Source organism: Tamandua tetradactyla, chromosome 15, assembly GCF_023851605.1.
Source record: "Tamandua tetradactyla isolate mTamTet1 chromosome 15, mTamTet1.pri, whole genome shotgun sequence".
Lineage (NCBI taxonomy): Eukaryota > Metazoa > Chordata > Mammalia > Pilosa > Myrmecophagidae > Tamandua > Tamandua tetradactyla.
Window position 1 is genome coordinate 49,096,467 of NC_135341.1, and position 23,725 is coordinate 49,120,191.

General features: G+C 46.7%; 2 protein-coding genes and 1 long non-coding RNA gene across 8 annotated transcripts in view; 1 reads left to right on the forward strand and 2 right to left on the reverse strand.

Moving 5' to 3' along the window:
• Positions 1-8,737, reverse strand: part of SLC22A14 (solute carrier family 22 member 14) — a 22,114-nt gene extending 13,377 nt beyond the window's left edge. For 4 of the 6 annotated variants that reach the window (XM_077129783.1, XM_077129786.1, XM_077129785.1 and 1 more), the window contains exon 1: positions 4,665-4,848. The gene's annotated coding sequence lies outside the window, so the exon portion shown is untranslated. The other 2 variants (XM_077129782.1, XM_077129781.1) reach the window with 2 other exon arrangements.
• LOC143657424 (uncharacterized) overlaps positions 4,957-23,725 on the forward strand; it is a 19,046-nt gene continuing 277 nt past the window's right edge. The window contains exons 1-2 of the long non-coding RNA XR_013162852.1: positions 4,957-5,743; positions 18,093-18,217. This is a non-coding gene — a long non-coding RNA (uncharacterized LOC143657424). The remainder of the gene's footprint in view (positions 5,744-18,092; positions 18,218-23,725) is intronic.
• The window catches only part of SLC22A13 (solute carrier family 22 member 13), a 15,271-nt gene continuing 8,643 nt past the window's right edge, over positions 17,098-23,725 (reverse strand). Inside the window, exons 2-10 of the mRNA XM_077129792.1 lie at positions 22,705-22,808; positions 22,304-22,458; positions 21,921-22,089; positions 21,559-21,679; positions 21,372-21,466; positions 20,909-21,123; positions 20,588-20,696; positions 19,841-20,056; positions 17,098-19,602 (exon numbers count right to left, since the gene is read on the reverse strand). Coding sequence (XP_076985907.1) covers positions 19,509-19,602; positions 19,841-20,056; positions 20,588-20,696; positions 20,909-21,123; positions 21,372-21,466; positions 21,559-21,679; positions 21,921-22,089; positions 22,304-22,458; positions 22,705-22,808 — 1,278 coding nt within the window. The 3' untranslated portion in view covers positions 17,098-19,508. The remainder of the gene's footprint in view (positions 19,603-19,840; positions 20,057-20,587; positions 20,697-20,908; positions 21,124-21,371; positions 21,467-21,558; positions 21,680-21,920; positions 22,090-22,303; positions 22,459-22,704; positions 22,809-23,725) is intronic.

Here is a 23,725-nt window from a genome sequence, read left to right on the forward strand (position 1 = left end):
AGATGGTAATTTCTGTGCCTTATAGAGCCTATACTCAGAAGTCAGGAAAAATAAATGATAGGGGGAACAAATGTTAAAATAAATTTAGTTTGAAATGCTAGTGATCAATGAAAGGGAGGGAAAAAAAAAGAAAGAAGTCAGGAGTTAATTATTAATTCCTTATAGTTTTAGTATATGGAATGACAAAGCAGTTTATAAAGCAGTATGTTTGGTATGATCCCAATTTATGAAATTAATGAAAGTTAAATGTATATGCTTTAAAAGACTGAAAGTATATATATTTGTATAATTATTTCTGGATAATTGAATTATGGCTTTTTAAAAATTCTCATATTTTATTCAATTATAAAATGCCTCCTATCAACCTGTTATCCTTTTGTAATCAAAATAAAGATGTTGAGAAGTATTTAACATCAGGTCTGGCCTTGTTTGTGAAAATACTAACATTGGGCAAACATGTAATCATCTTTATACTGAATTTATATGAAAACTGCAATTTGATTAGTGCTGTAGCAGTTATTTACAGGACCAGCCAATGTTTGCAAATCTGTCAATAATTTAAAATTTGAGACTTAAGGATGTTTTTTCTAAAGATGTAGGTTCATGACCTCTTGTAGCATAAAGAAGTTTTTAAAAATTTTTTAGCTTTTAAAGAACTATTATTTTTTAGATTAGAGAAGTTGTAGGTTTACATTAAAGTCATGTAGAGTTACAATGTTCCCATATACTCTCCTATGTTGTTAACACTTTGCATTGTTGTGGTATCTTTCTTACAATTGATAAAAGAATGTTAAAATATTACTGTTAACTGCAGTCCATAGTTTGCAATAGTGTATTTTTCCCATATACCACCGTATTATTAACACTTTATGATAGTGATGTATATTTTTATAATTAATGAAAAAACATTCTTTTATTTGTACTATTAACCACAGTTACTGTCCACAACAGGATTCATACAGTCCCACGTTTTATCCTCTAACTCCCCGTCCATCAACGTATGTGACCCAAAACTTCCCCATTCAACCACATTCATCAATATAACTCAGCACTGTTTATTATACTCATGATATGCTACCATCCCCACTCTTCATTTCCAAACATTTACAATCAACCAATTAGAAATTCTGTACTAAGTAAGCATCAGCTTCCCATTCTCTACCCCTATTCTATCTCCTGGTAACCTGTATTCTAGATTCTAACTTTATGAGTTTGCTTATTATAATTAGTTCGTATCCGTGAAATCATACAATATTTGTTCTTTTGTGTCTGGCTTACTTCACTCAACTTTATGTTCTCAGGTTCATCCATGTTGTTGCATGTATGAGGACTTCATTTCTTCTTACAGCTGAATAATATTCCACTTACTACATTTTGTTTATCCATTCACTGATTGATGGGCACATAGGTTGTTTCCATGTTTTGGCAATGGTGAGTAATGCTGCAGTGCATGTTGGTGTACAAAGGTCAGTTCGGAGCCTTGCCTTCAGTTCTTCTGGGTATATACCTAGTAGCTGGATTGCCGGATCATATGATAATTCTGTAGTTAACTTCCTGAGGAACCACCAAACTATCTTCCACAGCGGCTGCATTATTTTCCATTCTCACCAGCAATGAATGAGGATTCCTATTTTCCTTATACTCTTCAACACTTGTAGTTTTCTGTGTTGTGTTTTTTTTTTTTTCAAATAGTGGTCATTCTACTAGGTGTGAAATGGCATCTCATTGTGGTTTTGATCTCCATTTCCGTAATAGCTAGGAAAGATGAACATCTTTTCATGTGCTTTTTTGGCCGTTTGTATTTCCTCTATGGAAAAATGTCTACTCAAGTCTTTTGTCCACTTTTTAATTGGGTAATTTGCCTTTTTATCATTGAGTTGTAGGATTTCTTTATATATTCTGGAAATTAAATGCTTACCTGATATGTGGTTTCCAAATATTCTCTCCCATTGAGTTGGTTGCCTGTTCATCTTTTTGACAAAGTCCTTTGACGCACAAAAGTATTCAGATTTGAGTAAGTCCCATTTATCTATTTTTTTTTCATTGCTTGTGCTTTGGGTGTAAAGTTTAAGAAACCACCATGTACCACAAGATCTTGAAGATGCTTCCCTATATTTTCTTCTGAGAGTTTTATGGTTCTGGCTCTTATATTTGGGTCTTTGATCTATTTTGAATTAATTTTTGTACAGGATGTGAGACAGGAGTCCTCTTTCATTCTTTTGAAAATGGATATCCAATTCTCCCAGCATCGTTTGTTGAAAGGATGTTCTGTCCCAGTTGAGTGGACTTGGCAGCCTTTGCCAAAGATTAATTGACTGTAAGTGTGCAGATTATTTCTGAACTCTCAATTCAATTCCATTTATCTATACTATCTTTATGCCAGTACCATGTTGTTTTGACCACTGTAGCTTTGTAAAATGCTTCAAACTCAGGAACTGTAAGCCCTCCAACTTTGTTGTTCTTTTTCAAGAGGTTTTTTGATATTTTGGGTCCCCTTGTCATTTTTGCAAAGTAGGCTGTTGGAATTTTGATTGGGATTGCAATGAATCTGTAAGTCAATTTGGGTAGAATTGATGTCGTAATGATATTTAGTTTTCCAATCCATGAACACAGAATGTCCTTCCATTATTTAGTCTTCTTTGATTTCTTGTAGCAATGTTTTGTTGTTTTCCATGTATAGTCCTTTACATCCTTAATTAAATTTATTCCTAGACATTTGATTCTTTTAGTTACTATTACAATCTTTTTCTCTTGACTTCCTCCTCAGAATGCTCACTACTAGTGTATAGAAGCACTATTGATTTTTGCATTTTCATCTTGTATCTGGTCACTTTGCTGAATACCTTATTAGCTCTAGCAGCCTTATTGTAGTTTTTTTTTAACTTTCTATATATGTATATATATATATATATATATATATATAGGATCACATCATCTGCAAATATTTTTGCATCTATATTCATAAGAGAAATTGGTCTGTACTTTTTTTTTTTTGTAGTGTCTTTATCTGGCTTTGGTATTATGGTGATATTGGCTTCATAGAATGAAGGTAGTTAGGTAGTGTTGCCTCCTCTTTAATTTTTTGGAAGAGTTTGAGCAGGTTTGGTATTGATTATTGGAGTTATTGGTAGAATTCAGCAGTGAATCCATTGAGTCTGAAATTTTTGATGATTCATTCAATCTCTTGTATTTAATCTGTTGAGGTCTTCTATTTCTTCTAAATCAGGGTTGGTTGATTGTGTGTTTCTAGAAATTTGCCCATTTCACCTAGGTTGTCTAATTAGTTGGCACACAGTTGTTTTTAGTATCCTCTTATGATCCGTTTTGTTTCTATAGGGTAGCAATGTCCTTTCTCTCATTTCTGATTTCATTTGCATCTTCTCTTTTTTTTTCCTTTGTCAATCTAGCTAAGGGCTTGTCAGTTTTATAGATCTTTTCAAAGAATCAGTTTTTGGTTTTGTTAATTCTGTTTTTTTTTTTCAATTCTCAATTTTATTTATTTCTGTTCTAATCTTTGTTATTTCTTTTACATAAATTCAGGATTTTCTTTTTGAAGTGTGGCAACTGGACTAGTGTTCCCACCTGGCAGCAATTGGGTAAAGCTGAAGTGAGGCCAATTTTTTACTCTGCTTACCCCAGGCTTCAGTCAGTACTACTGATTTATTCCAGTATGAGGCCAGAGTCCAACTTCATATGTCATCTTACAGTTTGCCCTTTGCACTCACTAATGCCTCCCACCTGACCCCAGCATTTTGTAATCGTGGTTTAAGGAATAGGATATGTACAGGAGGCAGAGAACATGGGAGGAAGAGGCTACTAGAGTGCATGTGTGCTTCTTGTAGGCAGAATAATGGCCCCCCAATCTCTGAAATCAGGGAATGTGTTATGTTACCTGGCAAAGGAGAATTAAGGTTGCAGGAGAAATTAAGGTTGCTGATTAGCTGACCTTAAGAAGACTATTCTGGATTATCTGGGTGGGCCCCAAACCTTTCAAAGTATAACAGGGAGGCAGAAGAGTGTCAGAGTGATGCCATATGAGAAAGTCATGACTGGCCATTGTTGACTTTGAAGATGGAAGGAGGCTACAAGCCAAGGAATAAGGAGTATGAAATTGGAACAAGCAGGAAAGCAAATTTTCCCTTAGAACCCCCAGAAAATGCAGCCCTGCTGACACTTTGATTTTAGTCCAGAGACCCACTTAGGACTTCTAACCTCTAGAAATATAAAAATAAATTTGTATAGTTTTAAGTCATTAAGTTTTTGGCAATTTACTAAAATAGTAATAGGAAACTAATAGAGTAATATACGTGTGTAAGGTTGGAGGGGGATGGAAGTGAACAGAGGAGACTTCCCAGAAAGGGGGGAAGGAAATCTTTGCTCTCCTCAAAGAGATGTGATTTCCAGGCCTGGAGCCAGCTGTATGCTCACCCCCTACCCTCCACCAAACCTCCCTTTAATCTTCACCCAGCATCACCTGATACTTGCAAGACCCTGGCGCACTCTCTCCCCCTTCTGATCCCAAAGGTCCCCTGCCTGGTCCTCGAGCCCCAGGCAATTGGTTCTCAATGTACAAAAGAGAAACTGATGCCTGGAAAAGGAATAACCCAGGAACAGCACTACACCTGGGGGCAGGAAATGGCTAGGTGCCACAACTGAGAACTCACACTTCCCATGAGGGCAGCCTGGACCTTCCACAGACTCCCTACCGCCGAACAGGCCCAGGCAGGCTCTTGTCCACATTTGTGCTGAGAACATGTCCCCACAATTTCTGGGTGTCATCACAGTTACCACCCTCCACACCTTCCCAAGCCCTCCTCCCTGGAAACAGGACCACAAGCCAAAGCCAGGGCCCACCTGACCACAATCCAGGCCCAGTCAGACCCTTGGAACAGAATCCTTGGGTTCCATTGGTGGCCGGGGAATAGTGTCACAATGGGACAGAGAGGGCCTTTGGGTGGTGTGGAAATGGTGAAGGGCAGCATTCCACTCCAGGGGCACAGTGGCCACAGCCCCTAGGGACAGGATAAGGCAAGGCACATTGGTAAAATCTTGACCCGAACCAGCCCTATAAGTTCTAGCCTCCTGTAACCTGGTGCAAGGAACCCACCCTCCCCATAAGGGCCTCACCTCCACTAAGGGAAATTCTCTTAGTGGAGGTGAGGTACCACACAGATATAAGCCTTTTTGATTCCACCGTTGGAAATGAATTTTCTCTGCCCCATATCTCCTGCTCTCTATCCCTCTGCAATACTCCTCTGCCTACATCTGGCTCTTTTCCTTATAAGCCAGTGTCTTCCTGCCAGATTGAAGAAGATTGGCACAGCATGGGGTACACCATAGACCCTAAGTCCCTTGCTGGGGAGGAAGAAACCTCATCCTTTCTTATTGAGCTGGTGCAGAGGAGCCAGAGAGATGCAAATTTTACAAAGGGGTCATTCAGCCTGAGGCCCAGGAGGTACCAAGCCCTACCAACTCACTAACTCCATCTGGGCTTCCAGAAGTTGTAGAGATGGAGTTCTCTTTTCCTCACCCCTACCTAGGACATTGCCCTGATAAGCCCTGGGGAGAAAAAGGAAAAACTACAGGGGAAGCTGAGAACCAGGCTTGCCTGATTACCCAGTTGGCAGATGCAGCATGTGTTTAGGGCACAGACAAAACTGGGACACCAAAAAATTGAGAAAAAATTTGGAAAAAAAATTGCTATTTCAAAAAAAGACCAGGTATTCATTGTGGGAAAATTCAGGTAGGTGTTGAAATTCCTTATGCCTATTTTCGCAGTTTATTATGGCTTTAGTTTTCATTTATTTGGGGCAAGGCGAGCACCTCACCCTCCGGCTTTCACAAGACCTCCCTCCAGTTATCTGCGATCACCCAAGTGGCTGGCCTTGGGCGCCTAGACCTCCAGAGGTCCTGAGTCTTAAGCCCTAAGCAGTATCACTGATGGGGCTCGAGGGTTCAGGCTAGCTGGCACAATGGACTTCATCACCATCAGGGGGCTGATGACCAGGAAGGGAGCATCCCTTTGCTTTGTTTAAATGAGATCCCAGGACTCTGGCTCAATCTCTGGGTAGAGGAGAGCTCCAAAATGGCCAAGATTGAATTTCTGATCAGCTCAGTGAGACGCTAATAATCTAAATTAAAGAAAATGTTTCTTGCAGACATGAGTTTACAGAATTAATGTCCATACCATCTACAAAGGCTAATGATTTTTGTAAAAAACGATGAAGTCATTTCTGTTTCCCTTGATTGGAGATTGAAAAAATTAATATGTGGGTCTTTTCCCACATTGGGGCTGAATGATTAGGGGCCAATAGTCACAATAATCCTTATCTCTGAGGAGCAAAAGCAAGAAGATAGGTAACCAGGGCCCAGCTGAGGCCACCATCTCCACCCCATAGGTATACAACCCAGCCCCAAAGAAGTCCTGAGCAGGCCCTGGGCACCTGGGAAAAGGTCCGATGTAATTGGCTCAGATACCAGGCCCCTCTCTAGGCAAGTAGCCTGGAACAACCGTGGCTGACACTGACCCTGGCTCAGGAGAGAGCCATGGTAGCTTATTTAAGACCCCTACGAGCAGGAGGAATCCCAGAAGGTGATGGGGAGACAGGTTTCTCCAAGAGGTGTTTAGTTTTTTTTTTTTTGCATGGGCAGGCACCGGGAATGGAACCCGGGTCTCTGGCATGGCAGGTGAGAATTCTGCCTGCTGAGCCACTGTGGCCTGCCCAACAAGAGGAGATGTTTAACAAAAGGGCAAGATCGTAATGTTTAAGAAGCAATAATAGAGAGCAAAGAGGCCCTTACCCCAGCTCCCTATCTGGGAGAATGAGCGGCCAGAGGAAGAGGCAGGAGATGGAGCACCCTTCCCAGAAGGGTGGAAGACACAGGGCTTCTGCTCGATTTGGAGTGGCAGTTCCAGAAGTACAGGCTTGGGACTAAGGGATGGAGCTGGGTGGGTGTGCAGACGAGGTCAGTGCAGCTGAGGCAGTTGGGATGGTGTGCTGGTTTGAAAGGATGTATGGACCCTAGAAAAGCCATGTTTTAATCAAAATCCCATTTTGTAAAGGCAGAATAATCCCTATTCAATGCTGTATGCTTGAAACTGTAATTAGATCATCTCCCTGGAGATGTGATTTAATCAAGAGTGGTTGTTAAACTGGATTAGGTGACGACATGTCTCCACCCATTCGGGTGGGTCTTGATTAGTTTCTGAAGTCCTATAAAAGAGGAAACATTTTGGAGAATAGGAGATTCAGAGAGAGCAGAGCAGAATGACATAGCCACGAGAAGCAGAGTCCACCAGCCAGCAACCTTTGGAGATGAAAAAGGAAAATGCCTCCCAGGGAGCTTCATGAAACAGGAAGCCAGGAGAAGAAGGTAGCAGATGATGCTGTGTTCGCCATGTGCCCTTCCAGATGAGACAGGAACCCTGACCGTGCTCACCATGTGCCTTTCCAGATGAGAGATAGACTCTGTATTTGCCATGTGCCCTTCCACTTGAGAAAGAAACCGTGAACTTCATCGGCCTTCTTGAACCAAAGTATCTTTCCCTGGATGCCTTGGATTGGACATTTCTATTGACTTGTTTTAATTGGGACATTTTCTCGGCCTTAGAACTGTAAACTAACAACTTATTAAATTCCCTTTTTAAAAAGCCATTCTGTTTCTGGTATGTTACATTCCAGCAGCTAGCAAACTAGAACAGATGGTGATGAAGTAAAGCAGTAGTTGGCTGGAGACATTCAGGCTTTGGACACTGAACAAGCAAACACAAAATGTGTGATACAGTGATAAGACACCTCTTATTCTCAGAGGTGTCTCTTAGGAGGTTGGGCACTAGGCCTAGAGGCCAGGGAGGTTCTCTCTCGAGGTTAGAGCCAAGGGACCCCAGGAAGCCAAGCTCTGAGTCCAGGGCACAAGCCAGTGGAGCAATGAATGAGTGGGTATTCATGTCCCCACCCCACCATCGAGATGTTATGAGGATACATTGAGGTAATAAATGCTTGCTACTAATTTTATTGCTGTAATGATGTCCTGCCTGGCTTCTTTGCCTCTATTTTTTTCTAACTTATATCTCCAGTGAATTTAAAAAAATTTTTTTATTAATTAAAAAAAATTAAACAAAAATATTAACATATCATTCCATTCTACATATACAATCAGCAATTCTCAATATCATCACATAGATGCATATTCATCATTTCTTAGAACATGTGCATCGATTTAGAAAAAGAAATAAAAAGACAACAAAAAAGAAATAAAACAATAACAGAAAAAAAAAGATTATACATACCATACCCCTTACCCCTCACTTTCATTTATCACCAGCATTACAAACTAAATTTATTTTAACATTTGTTCCCTCTATTATTTATTTTTATTCCATATGTTTTACTCATCTGTTGATATGGTAGATAAAAGGAGCATCAGACACAAGGTTTTCACAATCATACAGTCACATTGTGAAAGCTATATCATTGTTCAATCATCATCAAGAAACATGGCTACTGGAACATAGCTCTACATTTTCAGGCAGTTCCCTCCAGCCTCTCCACTACATCTTGAACAACAAGGTGATATCTACTTAATGCGTAAGAATAACCTCCAGGATAACCTCTCAACTCTGTTTGGAATCTCTCAGCCATTGACACTTTGTCTCATTTCACTTACCCTTTTGGTAGAGAAGGTTCTCTCAATCCCTTGATGTTAATTCTCAGCTCATTCTAGGGTTTTTCTCAGTCCTTTGATGCTGAGTCTCAGCTCATTCCGGAATCTCTGTCCCACATTGCCAGGAAGGTCCACACTCCTGGGAGTCATGTCCCACGCAGAGAGGGGGAGGGTGGTGAGTCTGCTCGTCATGTTGGCTGGAGAGAGAGGCCACATCTGAGCAACAAAAGAGGCTCCTTGGGGGTGACTCTTAGGCCTAGATTTTAAGTAGACTTGACCTGTCCTTTGTGGGGTTAAGTTTCATATGAACAAACCCCAAGACTGGGGGCTCAGTCTATAGCTTTGGTTGTCCACACTGCTTGTGAGAATATCAAGAATTCAACTTGGGGAAGTTGAATTTCTCCCTGTTCTCACCATTCCCCGAAAGGGGGCTTTGCAAATACTTTTCCACTCACTGTCCAGTGATTTTTAATAATATAAATCTTATCAGGTCACTCCTCTGCTTAAGGAAAGAAACAAACAAACTAGTGGTTCTTTTGCCCTCAGAACACAGTTTAAAATTAAGGATGTGGCTTTACAAGCTCCACTAGCATTCCTCAAACTCTCAGAAATCCTTCCAGCTATATGCCCATTATATGTCTTCATACATGGAAGCTCCTCTGCACCCCATGCCTGCCTTCTCTTTACCTGGCCACCTCTGGCTTGCCCTTCAGTTCCCTCCTTAGACGTCTATCTTCAAGGGGTCTTTCCATGCCCCACATGCTGGGCCAGTTGCCTTGTTTTGTAGTGTGAAACCAGGAACGAGGCTCTGCAAGAGCCTCCAGGAACGTTGTACAAAAACAGGACTGGAGTGTATAACCAGGAATGAGACTGCAAGCCTCCAGGGACAGTACATGGAGATAGAACAAACCGGGATTGAGACTCGGAAGTTTCAGGAAGTAGATTTTATTAGTCTATGGCCACAGGGCTCAGCCGAATAGCCTCTGAAAGTCTGAGCCCCAATCAGGGGCTGATACAAGGTATTTAGACAGAATGGCTGCTAGCATCTTCCTAATATGGCAATTGGTTACACTTGAGGGAGGTGATTGGCTGCTCGCTGGTGGCCTGAACCAGGAAGGGTTGCAAAAGCTGAACTACGGGGCAGGGAGGGGCCTGCTTTCTGCAAGGAGCTTCCTTGCTTTATTCCCCCTTTTGATGCTTGCTCACGCTAGTAAGCAATTGCATCACTTATATCTCATCTTCCTGTTGTGATAGGTACTGGTATTTCCACACTGACAGGATCTGGGCTGTTGTTTTCTTTTCTACCAGAGCCTCTCTGGAGTGCTGCAGACCAGCTAGTAGGAGTGGTAAGAGGCACGGCACGAGGAGGCATATGCCTAGCAGGCCCAAGACACTGGTGATCGGGGTTTTGAATTCCCCAAAGGTGAATAGGTCACCTACTCATGAATAGGTTCCATGTTTGTACAGGCACATGGGCTAGTTCCCTCATCTGATCGGTCAGCTCCCTGATGACTTTCCCTTGTTTGTCTAGTTGGAGGCAACAGTCAGTCCAATTAAATTTTCCGCAAACCCCTCCCTCATCTGCTAGAGTCAGCCTATTCTGATAGATTGTGGTTTGAATTTTGTCCTGATTATCAGCCAGGGAGTTTAGGGCCATTGCAGTCCTGTTGGTTATTAACTCCAACACAACTTGAAGACAGATGCAGTTGAGTATGTAAATGGGAGTTCTTTAGCCCCAGGATCCGTCTTTGGCCCAGGCTGTAGGTCCGTAATACTGGATTATTTGTTCTGGGGCCACTCATTATCCTTGCAATCCCCAAAGGTTATTCCTGCACTTACACTTCCTTCTGTCTGGGGCTCACGTGCATAGGGTATCCTAGCTGTCCTCCCCACTCAGAGGGGGCTAGGAAAAAGGCTGGTCTGATGGTCCCTATCGCGCATGACCCAGTCCACCCAGCAGGTAACTGCCTATAGGCTGTCTGCCCACATATCCAATAGAGCCCTGCAGGAGCCGGCCAAGGACTGGGAGTGCTCACATCCTGTCAATATTTAACCAGATTAAGCGCAGGGAAAGGGGATGACTGGTTGTCATGTTTGTTCCCTTTCCACGTAGTTTTCCTGGTGCTTGTGTGGTGTACCTGCTATCCTAAACATGGGAGCTCACTGACTGGTATGGTGAACTATGAGCCCCATCACACCACGCAAAGTTTTCCCTACCATAGCAGTGACTAGACTCCACCAGCTGCCCTGAGGCTCAGGGAATTCAAGGAGAGTGATGCTGACGTTTGCAGGCATTTCCCATTCCTGGGCTTCCCAGGCCACTGATTTCTTATTCCTGTTCCTCCACTGACATAACATGAAGTGATATTGAGAGAGGAAGCTGTCTGCTCAGCTAGCTGTACAAACAGGTTCTGGGTGGGTCTGGGCAGGCCTGAAGTAAGTGGACTAAGGGGCCCTGTTTAGAACTGGTTGGTGGGCCCGTGTTTCCCGGTGTAGCAGGATGGGACCCTGTGCCATTCGTTGGCATGTTGGCCCTGGCTCCGAGTTAGGGAATCCCCAGGACTGTGTACACCTGTCCACCAGGAGGACTGGGGGTGGTGAGCTCCTTAAGCCAGCGGGGTTAAAACTGTGCTGAACCTGGGTGCAAGGGGGAAGTGTCCTGAATGTCCCTGAAACCTGTGCTGGCAGCTGAAGCTGACTGCCAAGCTCCCTACCACGGTCCTGCCAGCTTACAATCAGGTGTGTGAAGCCCAGCATCGTACATGTGTTGAAAATTACACAGACTGTGGGGCTTCCTTCAGGGGCAGTAGCAATGGTTTTTCCTTGGTAGACCAATGAGTAGAGTGTTACTTGACCCAGTGAGGTGGGGTTATAGCATACTAGGGGACCTTCCTTTAGGGTGCATAGAGAATACTGGGTTCCATTAAGAATGCAGGTTTGAGAACTGCCCTGGCATAAGTTATACTGGTTATAGAGAACTATGGTAGTTTCCACCTTTTTCCCAACATCGGTGGTCTCAAGTCATGCCTGGCATGCACCATTCTCCTTGAAAGGGCTTATGACCATGCTGAGCAGAAACAGAGGAGTGAGGCGCATGGTGCTGGCTACGGAAAGTGCCACCACATGAACGTACAATTTGCCTCAGGGGAGGAATGGAGACACACACTCTGGGGCAGCAGCACTCAGGATCAGGAACCTGATTAGCAAGAACAGGGGGCTAAAGGGAGCACTGTGGCACAGGAGCACTTATAGGGAAGGGGAAGGGGACACTTAGGCTGGTTTGCAGCTCCTCAAGCTTTGGCTGTGCATAGATCACTTAGCTTCTGGGGTGACTAAAGTAGGGCTTGAAGGGCCCCTCAACCTTCAGCCGTGTGTTGACTTGCTTCTTCCAGTGAGCTAAAACAGGGCAACAATGGTCGTTCAGGCCTCAGTCACAGGATGGTTGGCTGATCTCGGCTGCAATAGAGAAGGGCGCAGTGGCTTCTGGAGAATAATGGGTGTCTGGTGTTCAGTATCAGGGGTGCACTCCCAGGGGTCATTTGCGGTGGCTCATTTTACCCAAGAGTGGTGGATCCACAGGATGATCCCCACAACTCTGACAGCTGTTGGGGTTGCTAAAACAACACGGTAAGGGCCTCTCTATTGAGGCTGGAGGGAGCCTTTTTGCCAAATTCCCTGGTTCAAATTCATGTATGGGGGTGGGGAGGGGTAGATGCTGAAAGGCCCAGACACTGCCTTTAATGTTTTCTCTTTCAGCTCACTTAGAACCCATTCTAGCTGAGCCAAGTATTGGGTTAGGCTTAAGTTTCCAATTTCCCTGCAAGATTCTGGTGAGGAGTGGTGGCCTCCCATACAGTAGTTCAAAAGGTATGAAGCCTGTTTTTCTCTGTAGAGGCAGATCTAATTCTAAACGGAGCTAGAGGGAGCACCTGTACCCAGGTCAGTTTTTTTCTTGGCAGATTTTCTTTAATTGTCGTTTTAAGAGTTCAATTCATCCATTCCACCTTTCCACTGCTTTGAGGCTGATAGGCAGTGTGGAGCTTCCAAGTTATCTGCAAGACTTTTGCTAGCTTTTGGAGGGTTTCAGCTACAAAAGTGGGGCCATTGTCAGAGCTGATGGTGAGCAGCATTCCACACCAAGGGGTGATGTCTTTAGGAGGGCTTGCACCACCTCCTGAGTAGTTTCTGAGTGGGTGGGGTATGCTGCTACCCAACCTGAGAAGGTACAGATGAATACCAGGAGATAACGATATCCCTGGGCCCGTGGCAGTTCTGTGAAGTCTACCTGTAAGTGTTCAAACGGGCTTAGACCTGCTAACTGGCTGTTTAGTCCTCCCATCCTGGCACTAGGGTGTTTGGCGTTAACACCCCGATGGCTGTCCCTTTCCATTCGTGGAAAGACAGGGTAAAGGGTTTCTCCAAGTCCAGGAGGCCTAGACTCGGGGCCTATGTGAGTGCTGTCTTTGGACGTTGGAAAGTGGCTCTTGCTTAGTCCCCAACTGGAATGGGTCTCTGTTGCCCCCCATTGTAACTTCATAGAGGGGTCTTGCTAGGAGTGCGTAGTTCGGGATCCAGACTCTGCAGAACCCAGTTGCCCCTAGAAACTCCCTGACCTGTTTTCTGGAAGTTGGTGTGGGGATGGCACAAACTACTCGTTTGCACTCCAGTCCCAGGCTCCAGGTTCCTTGCTGTAGGTAAAAAACCCAGATATTTGACTTGCTGCTGGCAGATTTGGGCCTTCTTTTGGGGAATACGGTGCCCTGCTTGGTCCAGGTGAAGGAGAAGGTGCTCCGGCCCTCGTTCGCCCTCATGGGGGGATTCAGTGGCAAGCAGGAGGTCATCTACATATTGTAGGGCAGTGCAGTTGTAATCTTTGGCTGGGAATGATTGCAGGTCCTTCCCTAGTGCTTGCCCAAAGATAATGGGGGAGTTTTTGAACCCCTGAGGCAACCGAGTCCAGGTGTACTGTCTTCTGGTTCCCATGGAGGGCCTTTCCGATTCAAAGGCAAATATTTCATGGCTGACTGGGGCTATCTGGATGCAGAAGAAGGCGTCCTTCAAGTCCAAGCACGAGAACCATTTGGCTCTCCCTAGGACCAGGCTGAGGAAGGTATAAGGGTTGGGAACCATGGGGTGAATGGTTTCCATGGCTGCATTGGCTGCTCGCTGGTCTTGGACTGGGCAAAATTCCCGTTTGAGCTTTCTTCATGGGTAGCAGTGGGATGTTACATGGGGAGTGGCAGGGCCGGATAACCTGGTGGGATTCTAGCCGTGCCAAATGGCCTTGGATTCCCTCGAGGGTCTTTTGAGGGATCAGATACTGCCGTATTGCTGCCGGCCTTGCCATCGGTTTCAGGGTGATCACCACAGGGCACCAGTGTTTGGTTAGGCCCAGTGGATTGTGTTCAGCCCAGATGCTTAGAATGTCTGGAAATGGAAGGCTAGAGCAGACCTCCCCTCCTGCCTTGGGTTCCTCATGCAGCTGCCATTCTTTGCCTGCTGGTACGGTTAGAAGTAAGATCTTCTGAGGCCATCAATCCCTAAGGAGGCTTTTCCTCTGGGCCTAAAAGTAATCTGGGCATGCAGCTTCTTGAGGAGGTCTCTTCCCAGTAGCGGCATCAGCCGTTCTGGCATATACAGGAACTGGTGGACACTGAGTAGCCCCCAATACTGCATTCTCTGGTCTTCAGGAACATTTTTTTTCATACCATACCAAAGGTGCTGACTATGTCTACCGTTCAGCCTAAAAATGGCTGAGCTCCCCAGGTGCTGGGTTACCACCGAGTGTTCGGCACCGGTATCTACATAAAGTCCCCCCAATTTTACCTTGACTGTGGGTTCCTGGGGGCTTGAAAAATGGAACCAGCCTGTCCTAGTCAGAAAGCTCGTCACCAGCCAGGGCAGTGGCGGCAGGATCAGGGTGAGGCCTGGAGCTGGTGTCCTGCGATCCCCTGTGTGCTGGTGGGGCAGATTTGTTGGGGCACCTCTTCCAATGCACTTCCCCCTGGCAGTAGGCACACTGGTTCCGTCTCAGAGGCACTCAAGCTCACTGGTCTTTTTCTGGCTGGGGTCCTCTATCTTGTTTGTCACATGTGGTTGGGGCCACGGCTGCAGTGGCTTGGCAGGGGTGAGGTGGGGGGACCCAAGAGTGGTTGGACTCAGTGGAGCTTCGGGTGATGTTTCTGGACTACTCAGGGAGTCTGGGCTGACTGAGGGGGAATTTGGTGGGGCCATGGGTGGTCTTCTTTTGGTGTACTGGATAGAACTGGGACCTTGGGCTTGCCTTTCAGTTGCTTGGGGGACTTGTCTACCACTTGGGTGAGAAGCACCTGGCACTGTCCATCTATGCAAGTCTTTATCCACCTTGGTTTCTTCTTTGCAACTTTCAACCAGGTGGCAATGTAGGGAAATTGATCTAGGTGTCCAGGCATCCCTGACACTACACTATAAACTACCTTCACTTTTTTTTTTAACTCAAAAGTTCCCTTGGATGGTATTCTAGTTTGCTAGCTGTCAGAATGCAATATACCAGAAAAGGAATGGCTTTTAAAAAAGAGGAATTTAATGAGTTGCTAGTTTGTAGTTCTAAGGCCGAGAAAATGTCCCAACTAAAACAAGTCTATAGAAATGTCCAATCAAAGGCATCCAGGGAAAGAGACCTTTAAGAAGGTTCAAGAAGGCCGATAAAGTTCAGGGTTTCTCTCTCAAGTAGATGGGCACATGGCGAACATAGAGTTTCTCTCTCATCTGCAAAGGCACATGGTGAACACAGTCAGGGTTTCTCTCTCTCATCTGGAAGGGCACGTGGCAAACACATCTCATCTGCTAGCTTTCTCTCCTGGCTTTCTGTTTCATGAAGCTCCCCAGGAGACATTTTCCTTCTTCATCTCCAAAGGTTGCTGGCTAGTGGATTCTGCTTCTCGTAGCTGTGTCATTCTGCTCTGCTCTCTCTGAATCTCTTGGCTTTCTCTCGTCATTCTCTTTTATAAGATTTCGGTAAACTAATCAAGACCCACCCAAATGGGTGGAGACACATCTCCCCTAATCCAGTTTAACAACCACTCCTGATTGAGTTACATCTCTAGGGAGATGATCTAATTACAGATTCAAACATATTGTATTGAATAGGGGTTATTTTGCCTTTACAAAATGGGATTTTGATTAAAACATGACTTTTCTAGGGTCCATACATCCTTTCAAACCAGTACAGATGGCCAATCCACCCCAAAGGTGGTCCTTTCTAATTCATACAAGTTCCTAAATTGGCTGGGCGTCAGCTTGACTCCCCAGTCATCAGTAAAAGCTTTCTTAGAGTTGGACATCATACACCATAATGGTCTCTTGCTGACCTCCCCTCCCATATCTCTGGAGCCAACAGACAGGGAGGAGGTTACTAATCGTACAACAGAGGGTTTCAGACAGTCGCTTTGTTTGATCTGGCCTGGCCCTTAGCAGGGTCACAGGAATCACAGGGTCTAAACTCATTCGTGGCCTGGAACACGGCTCCTATGGCCCAGGACTTCCTTTCACTCACACAGTTGCACACACTCTAGCACCCCTCCCACACTGCCCTTCCTGAAACCAAACCTGAAGACTTCAGTTTCCCCTGGTCCTCTGGACGGAGATTGGTACTCAGATAATCTTGGGAGGTGATCAGGCACCCGTAGCCTTTTACAAGTGGGCTGATACCGAACGCACCCAGGTGTTTACCAGTCAGATGGGCAGTCCTCCCTGGTACCTAGTTCCTGGAACTGTTCCAGATCCATCACCGCTCTGGCAGTGACAAGCGCCCCGGCTGGGGAGGTCAGGAGTCCAAATGATGGGGAAAAACCCCATTGCTGGCACTGGATTCCATCGAGTCTCTGGTCTGGGTGATGTCACTGCCATGGGTGAGGGAGGTAAGAATATCACCAGCCTCTCCATCCCAGGTGAGCCCCCAGAAATGTAGTATCCTGAAACCAGGAACGGGGCTCTTGCAAGAGCCTCCAGGAACGTTATGCAAAAACAGGACTGGAGCGAGTAACTAGGAATGAGGTTGTAAGCCTCCAGGAATGTTATGTGGAAACAGAATGAGCCAGGATCGAGACTCTGAAGTTTCAGGAAGTAGGTTTTATTACTCTATGGCCACAGGGTTCAGCCCAGTGTTTCTGAAAGTCCAAGCCCCAATCAGGGGCTGATACAAGGTATTTATAGACAGAATGGCTTCTTAATAGGGCAATTCTTACACTTGAGGGAGGTGATTGGCTGCTCACTGGTGGGAGGTGATTGGCTGTTGGCAGTGTTTCCCTAATACGGTAACTGGCTACACTTGAGGCAGCCTGCTTGCTGCCAGGAGCTTGCTTGCTACAGTTTAATGCCCTGCAGTGTCCTCATCCTTGGCAGTTCCCCTGAAGTTCTGGGGATCAGTTTAATAGCTGCAGATGAATTGTGGATATCTCTTTCCATCTCCCTGATGGTTAGCAAGTAGGTGAATGTGAAAGTGAGTGGGACAAAGATCAGGGGTGCATGAGTTAGGGTCAAGCTTGCAGACTCAGCCCTGTCCTGTGCCTGGCAGTAGACTTGGTGGGGAAGGGGCGAAACATCAAGTTTTTTCTACCTCCTTGAAACTTAGGGGCAGATTGCTGGACTCCTTTGCCTTTCACATCCAGACAGGAACCCAAGATTGGAATTCTTGAGAATTAATGCTAAAGGGACTTATGAAATCACCCATCCTAAAACAGGGATGGCTGAGGCCCAGAGTAAGGAGGGCTCCTGCACCCAAACCTGAGAGTTGAGGCCTGCACTACCCTCCACTAAACTAACCATAAACACTGAGTAATGGGCTCACTACTAGTATGTCCCCCAATCTGGGCTGCCCTAAGGAGAACAGCCACAGTCCTGCTCATGCTGGCCACTGCCTGGATAGAGTGGAGAACCGACCTGCATATGTTCTCCCCTGAGGTCCCAGAGAGCTGAGCTGCAGACCTCAAATCTGCAACTTCTAAAAGATAAACGGTTACTCATTAACCTCGACAAGCCACAGGGCAATATTAAGCACATGCAGAAAGATATCCATCTCTCCTAGTGCCTACAATCCATCTTTAAAAAGTCTCCAAAGACAATAGTTGAGTCTGTATTTATGCTCATGTAAATAAAGTGCACATTTAAGTCTTTCCCCAGGAATGAAGATCATTCTGCCTCAATGGGATGTAAGTCTCCACATCTTAGAAGAGCAAACTATATTCAGCTTTGAAATGAGTTCCCCTACTTCCATCCCCAGGTGGCTTTTGTCTTTCCATCTTGGCAGTTTCAGCCTAGGGTCTACATTGTGCCAAGACAGACTTCTGAGTTGTCCCTAGGGGAGAATTTAGCTTGGGGTGGGGGTGAGGGGGCTATGTGTACATATGCCAGCAGGAAGCTAAATAAAACTTTTTCCCTTTACTCCAAAGCTGAGACCCATGAGTAATAAACAACCATGAATTCAAAAGAAAGGGACCGGGCACATCCATGCTGCGTTTACAAAGAACAAAATTAGTCCAGTACCCATACCCGCCTCCAGGCTACAAAAGAGAAGGTGAGTGTGAGGGAGGTTCTGAAAGAACCCTTCTTAGTTATGCACTGGGGTTTCTGTGAGAAGGACAGAATGGAACCTTATTCCCTTGTGCACAGTTGGCTGAACATGTCTTTGAGGGTAAGACAAAGAGGAAGTAGTAGCTGGACAAGTTCTTTTCCCTCATTTCATGAGGCAAAGATGCAAGGTGTTCTTGTGCCAGGTAGCCTGGATGGAGGTAACTTGATGGGACCCCATCCAAGAGGGCTGTCTTCTAAGAAGGGGGTGCCACAGTAAGAGAGACTATTTGAGGAGCACTGCTGGGGGCAAAAGCAGCAGAGGAATCCCAAGAGGTCAGCTGAATACATTGCTCATCCTAAGGAATAGTGCAAGGGTGCTAGGAGGATCTCTGAAAACCCCACAAATATGCCCTCTGGAGGAGTCAGCTTTTGGAAGCTTGCAGCAATGGACTGATGATCAGCCAGTGTAAGCCTGTAAGGAACTGCAAATAGCTACAGCAAAGTAAAAAGACCTCTGATCTTTCCACTCACCCTGGGTGGGCCCCGAAGGAGCCAGAAGCAGCAGAGTATGGTGGGGGGTAGAGAGAGGAGGTGGGGCAAGGACAGGAACAGAACAACCCCCTTCTCCCTCTACTACCAGTACCTGAGACACATATAGGTTAGCCATGAGCTAACTATGGGGCAGGAAGTTGGAGGATCTCTGAAAAAGAATGCAAGATTGAAACTTTGATTTAGACTGAATACAGATTCTTCTCTTATTAGTATCAAATGTTCTGTGGGGCCCCATCTTAGCCAGGGAGGCCCAGTCTGGGCATTAGAAGGAAAAACAACCTTCTCTTCATCTACAGCTTTTTCTTCTACCTGCCTGGATAGAGTCCACAATTTTGATTTTTTTTCTCCTCCTTTTCCCATGTATTTGGTGTTCTTTTCTGGGCTGGAATGTGTGTTGAGGGTAGGAATGTCCAGATTAAGGGGATTGGAGGAGCCAAACCCAAACAAGAGCGCCAGAAAACAAGTTAAGCCCGCCATACACCAAGACCCTAACTTAGAAAAGGATGTTGAGGGTGTGGGCTCTGGAGATGAGATAGATGAAGAAGGGAGAGACGTCCTCTCCCAGATGCCTCCAGGATTAGGCTCAGCAGTGAGGGGCTGGGGCTGGGACCAGGCCATAGTGTGCTGCCTCCTTCCATAAGCAAGCCTGGCCTTGCCCTGGGTCCTCTCAGGTCCTGGTCATATCCAGGGCAATGTTTAGGCAGCTTCCCTGCTGCAGACGGTCTGTCCCTCCCAGACCACAATCAGAAGTAAGTGCTGCTCACAAAGGCCATTCCTGGGCTGGAAGTTCTTCCTGTGGCCTTCACTCCATTTTCTGAGGGTACTGGCCTTGGGGACCTGGAAGGAGCAAAAGGTCATCACCACTGGCTACCCAGAAATTAATCCCACAGCAGTGTCCCTTGTCATCTCCCTTCCCAAAGTAGACTCTGGGTCAGACATCTATGCTTCCAGAGGGCCCAGGACTAGTCCTCCAAGCAACAAAAGAGTAATGGTGAGGTGGCGGTATGGGCTTCTGGGAGAGGAACCACTGATGTGAGGCCCAGGTCCTAGTCTTCAGACAAAGGAAACTGCTCACCATTGGTGGGGCCCCTGCTCCAGGTCCTTGATGGTGTCCTTCAGGGGCTGGTCACGGGTTTCTGGCAGCAGGACACAAAGCAAACCTGCTCCAATAGGGAGGCTGCCATAGATGAGCATAGGGAGGGCCGCCTGGTACTCGCCCAGCAGGATCACAAGGGGTGTGACGATGCCCCCAATCCTTGAGAAGATGGCCACCAGCCCCAAGCCTGTCTGCCTGAGGGAAGGGCAGGGGAGGCTGAGTAGACCCAATCTCAACTGTAGGCCACAGCTCCTTCCTCAGGAGAGCCCAGGTACCTTATTAAGGCCCCATAGGCCTACAGAGTCTCTAGCCTCATGTAGGCCACTCCCAGCCCTTCTGCTCTCTGCTCCTGCATAATGAACTAATTGTAGTTCAACTGTGTGCCATGCTTCTCCCACCTCCAGGCCTCTCTGTTTGCCTGCTAGACTCCTGCTCACCTGTCAAGACTACCCCTCACACCTTAGTGTTCTTCTCCTGGGCCATTCGTTTTTACATGTATCCCATATTTCAGTCCTGATCAGGCCAGGGCATGACCTACCACCAGCCTGGAGACAACTTGAGGACTTGGAGAAAATTTCTGGTTGCTCTCTACCCCACCCAGGACTGCCCTAGGGCCAGCTCTGTTAGCCATTTGGAATGGTAGAATGGTGATGAGGGCAGACAGAGGGATGATCAAAATCAGGGTCTCAGGAACATAGGAGCAGGAGTTGCATTAGCAGCTCTTACCGGATGACGGTGGGAAAGAGCTCAGCAGAGTACACATAGGAGATGGTAAATCCTGCAGCTGTAGCAAACTTCCCCACCACGGCCAGCACAGTGACCACCATAGGCAGATCTGGGGGAGAACACTTGTTAGACACGCTAGGTAGGTAACCCCAGTACCTGGGCCCTGCCCGTTTCCCCGTGTACCCAAACTCCTCATACCTTCTGTACCTGAAACCAAGGGAAGCATTGACTCCAGAAAGGGAAGCAATGGCTGTTTGTCCAGCCTGTGATGGGAGCTGGGGGTGTAGGGTAGAATGGGTGGGGGAAAGCCAGCCCTGATACCTGTTGGGACGAAGACGATGGCAATACACATGAGGCCACCCAGAATCAGAGTCCCCAGTTGGCTCCACTTGCGGCCCAATCTTTGCATCATGAAGATGCTGGAATAGCGGGCAGGCACCTCAACGGCTCCAAAGATTAGCTGCGTCAGGTAGATGTCCAAGCCGAAGTCCCCCACTTGGAGGCTCAGGCCAAAGTATCCCAGACTGTCCACAAACCTACAAAGTGTCCAAGAGTCCCCGTCACTCATTTCTGGTTGATGGAACACCATGATACCCAGAGGGAGAAACTGCCTTGGCCAGAAGTCACAACAGGAGATAATAGCACAGCCAGTGAGAGATAATCCCCAGACAGACTAATACAGCCAGATAGAGCCTCCATCCCACCACTCCACTGACACTCCCTAGGGAAGTCACAGCCCTTTGATTCTGTTCTCAGGGAGGGGCATGCAGCCTGGTGCACTCACCAGATATAGAAGAGAATCAGGGTCATCTTTCGCAGCTGGGGGTATCTGAACAGATCCAGGGCATTTCCTGAGGGGCCTGTCTCCTCTGGGGCCAGCTGGGAGGAAGGTACAGAGTGAGGGGCCAGGCAGAAAGGTCTGTATGGGTTATATTTGTGGGTAGGGCTGGGCTTGAGTATGATGGAATTACCTGGCTCAAGAATTCTGGGGACAGTTTCCTGCTGTTGACTGAAGCTGCCTTCTGGATCACTTGTTTTGCCTCCTCTACCCTTCCCCTGATCAGGAGCCACCGTGCAGATTCTGGCAGAACCCTGTAGGCCAGAAGTATCTGTGACCTTTGGAGAGTAGAGTCCTGCAGAGCCTTCCCCCTCCTCCAGGAAGCCTTCCTGGACTGATCCAATGCATACTGAACCCTGCACCTCAGCCTTTACAGGCTTCCTTGCCTAGGCTGGTTTCTGACTGTTCCCTGAGGTGAATCTGGGTGCTGGACTCCAATCCCAACACAGCACAGCTAACCCAGGGGTGGCCTGTTCCTGGGAAGTGTCTCCTTACCAGAAGTAAAAGAAGAGCAACAAGACAGGTGCTGTGCCGGCAATCTGGAAGAGCCGCCAGTTGGGGATGCCGTAGGCAAGTCCTGCTAGTACAATCTGTCCGAGGGAGAAGGAACACAGGGCCAGGACCACAGCCTGTGTCCTCCGTGAGGGACCTACCCACTCTGTAACTGTGGGAACAGAGAGGCTGAGCCTGAGCTCAGATACTGCCCACCTACTCCCTGTCACTCCCCAGATGCCACCCTGGGAGGGTCTGGAGACTCAGTCCCAGCACTAGAAACTCTGGTGTGCCTAGTGCCAGGTAGATGTCCAGGCCGAAATGGAGTGCCCAGACCGCAGGCCCTGACCACCCTGTGGCTGAAGCTTCCAGGCCCAGATACTCACGGAGGGTGACATTGCTGAAGCTGAATCCGGCGACGGCAGTAGCCACAGCAAAGCGCAGGGTCATATAGAGCTCAAAGCTGGGCGTAAAGGCTGTGGCCAGGCCAATGAGGGCGAAGAGGAGCAGCTGAATTAGGATAACAACCTTGCGGCCAATCCTGGGGCAGCAAAGAGGCAGGTCTCTGGGGGAGGGGTCCCTCTTCCGAGTCTATCTGAGGGGGGAATAGGCAAGGGAGAGCCACTCCTGCCCTGGGATTTCGTGTGAGGAGGAGCCCATTTTGAGGGTAGGAGAAGCATGACCTAGTTCTGGAGGCCAATAGGAGGAGGTACAAGGGGAAAACCTGGTCCTGGGCCAGGAGGCTCAGTACAAGTTAGGTCAGAGGTGAGCTGGTCAGGGTTCTTACCAGTCACAGAGAGGCCCGAAGATGAGAGACCCAACAAGGAGCCCAGCCATGAATACTGACTGCGAGGTCTCCGTCAGGTACTTCCGGTCACAAACCAGGTCAAACTGAGGCAGACACAGGCAGGTGTGTCCTGAGGCAGCACTGAGGGCAAGTCCTCTACCACCCTCCCACTGCCACCCTCTCTCTGGGCAGACACCCACAGTTCCCAGAAGGCTATTTTAAAGGGAAATGCAGCAATAGTCTATACCTGTCAAACATCACGCAAACTATAGCTCAAGATAGTTCACAGTTTCAACAGAAGAGCATACTACATTCGCTTAGACGTGAATCTAAGTGAGGCTGTATTTTTGGCAGCAGTTGTGATAAAAACAAATACCATGTGAAAATCAATGTGGAACAGAAAATGGGAGTGGTGTTGTCCAAGGCTTGAGGAGTTATACAGTGTCCCACAGGCACAGACCTTCTATTATAACTGTATTTATTTAAGAATGAAATTTTAAAAATTTTCGACTTATATATTTAAATTGCTACTAAGATGTCAGGACATAAACATTTGTTAAGTTGTTTGGACGTAATTACCTAATAGAACTGTGTTTTAGCCTGGGGATACCATGTAGAAATTACTGATACAATGAGGATGCAAAATCTGGGAGACCATTAATTGTTGCTTCCTAACAAATGGGACCGCTTATCCCACAGGCAGGGTAGCCTGTGACCCACTTGGGTCTCCCCAAGTGTGCCCATCTGGCGGCAAAGTCCTCCTGAAATTCTCAGCAGTCAGGATCCTAAGAAGCCCTCATAAACCCCTTGAGAAAGGAGATTAAGACAGAGGGACACGCGCGTGTGCACACACACAAAGAGAGAGACAGACACCAACCCACTTGGACTCAGAGAGAATATCACAGAAAGACTGGGAAACCAAGTAGAGAAAATACATAAGCCTTTGTAGCTCTGTGCACATCTACTGCATGTGCACACACAGCTCAGGTGACTGATACCACCATCCAGGAGGTTGTAGGCC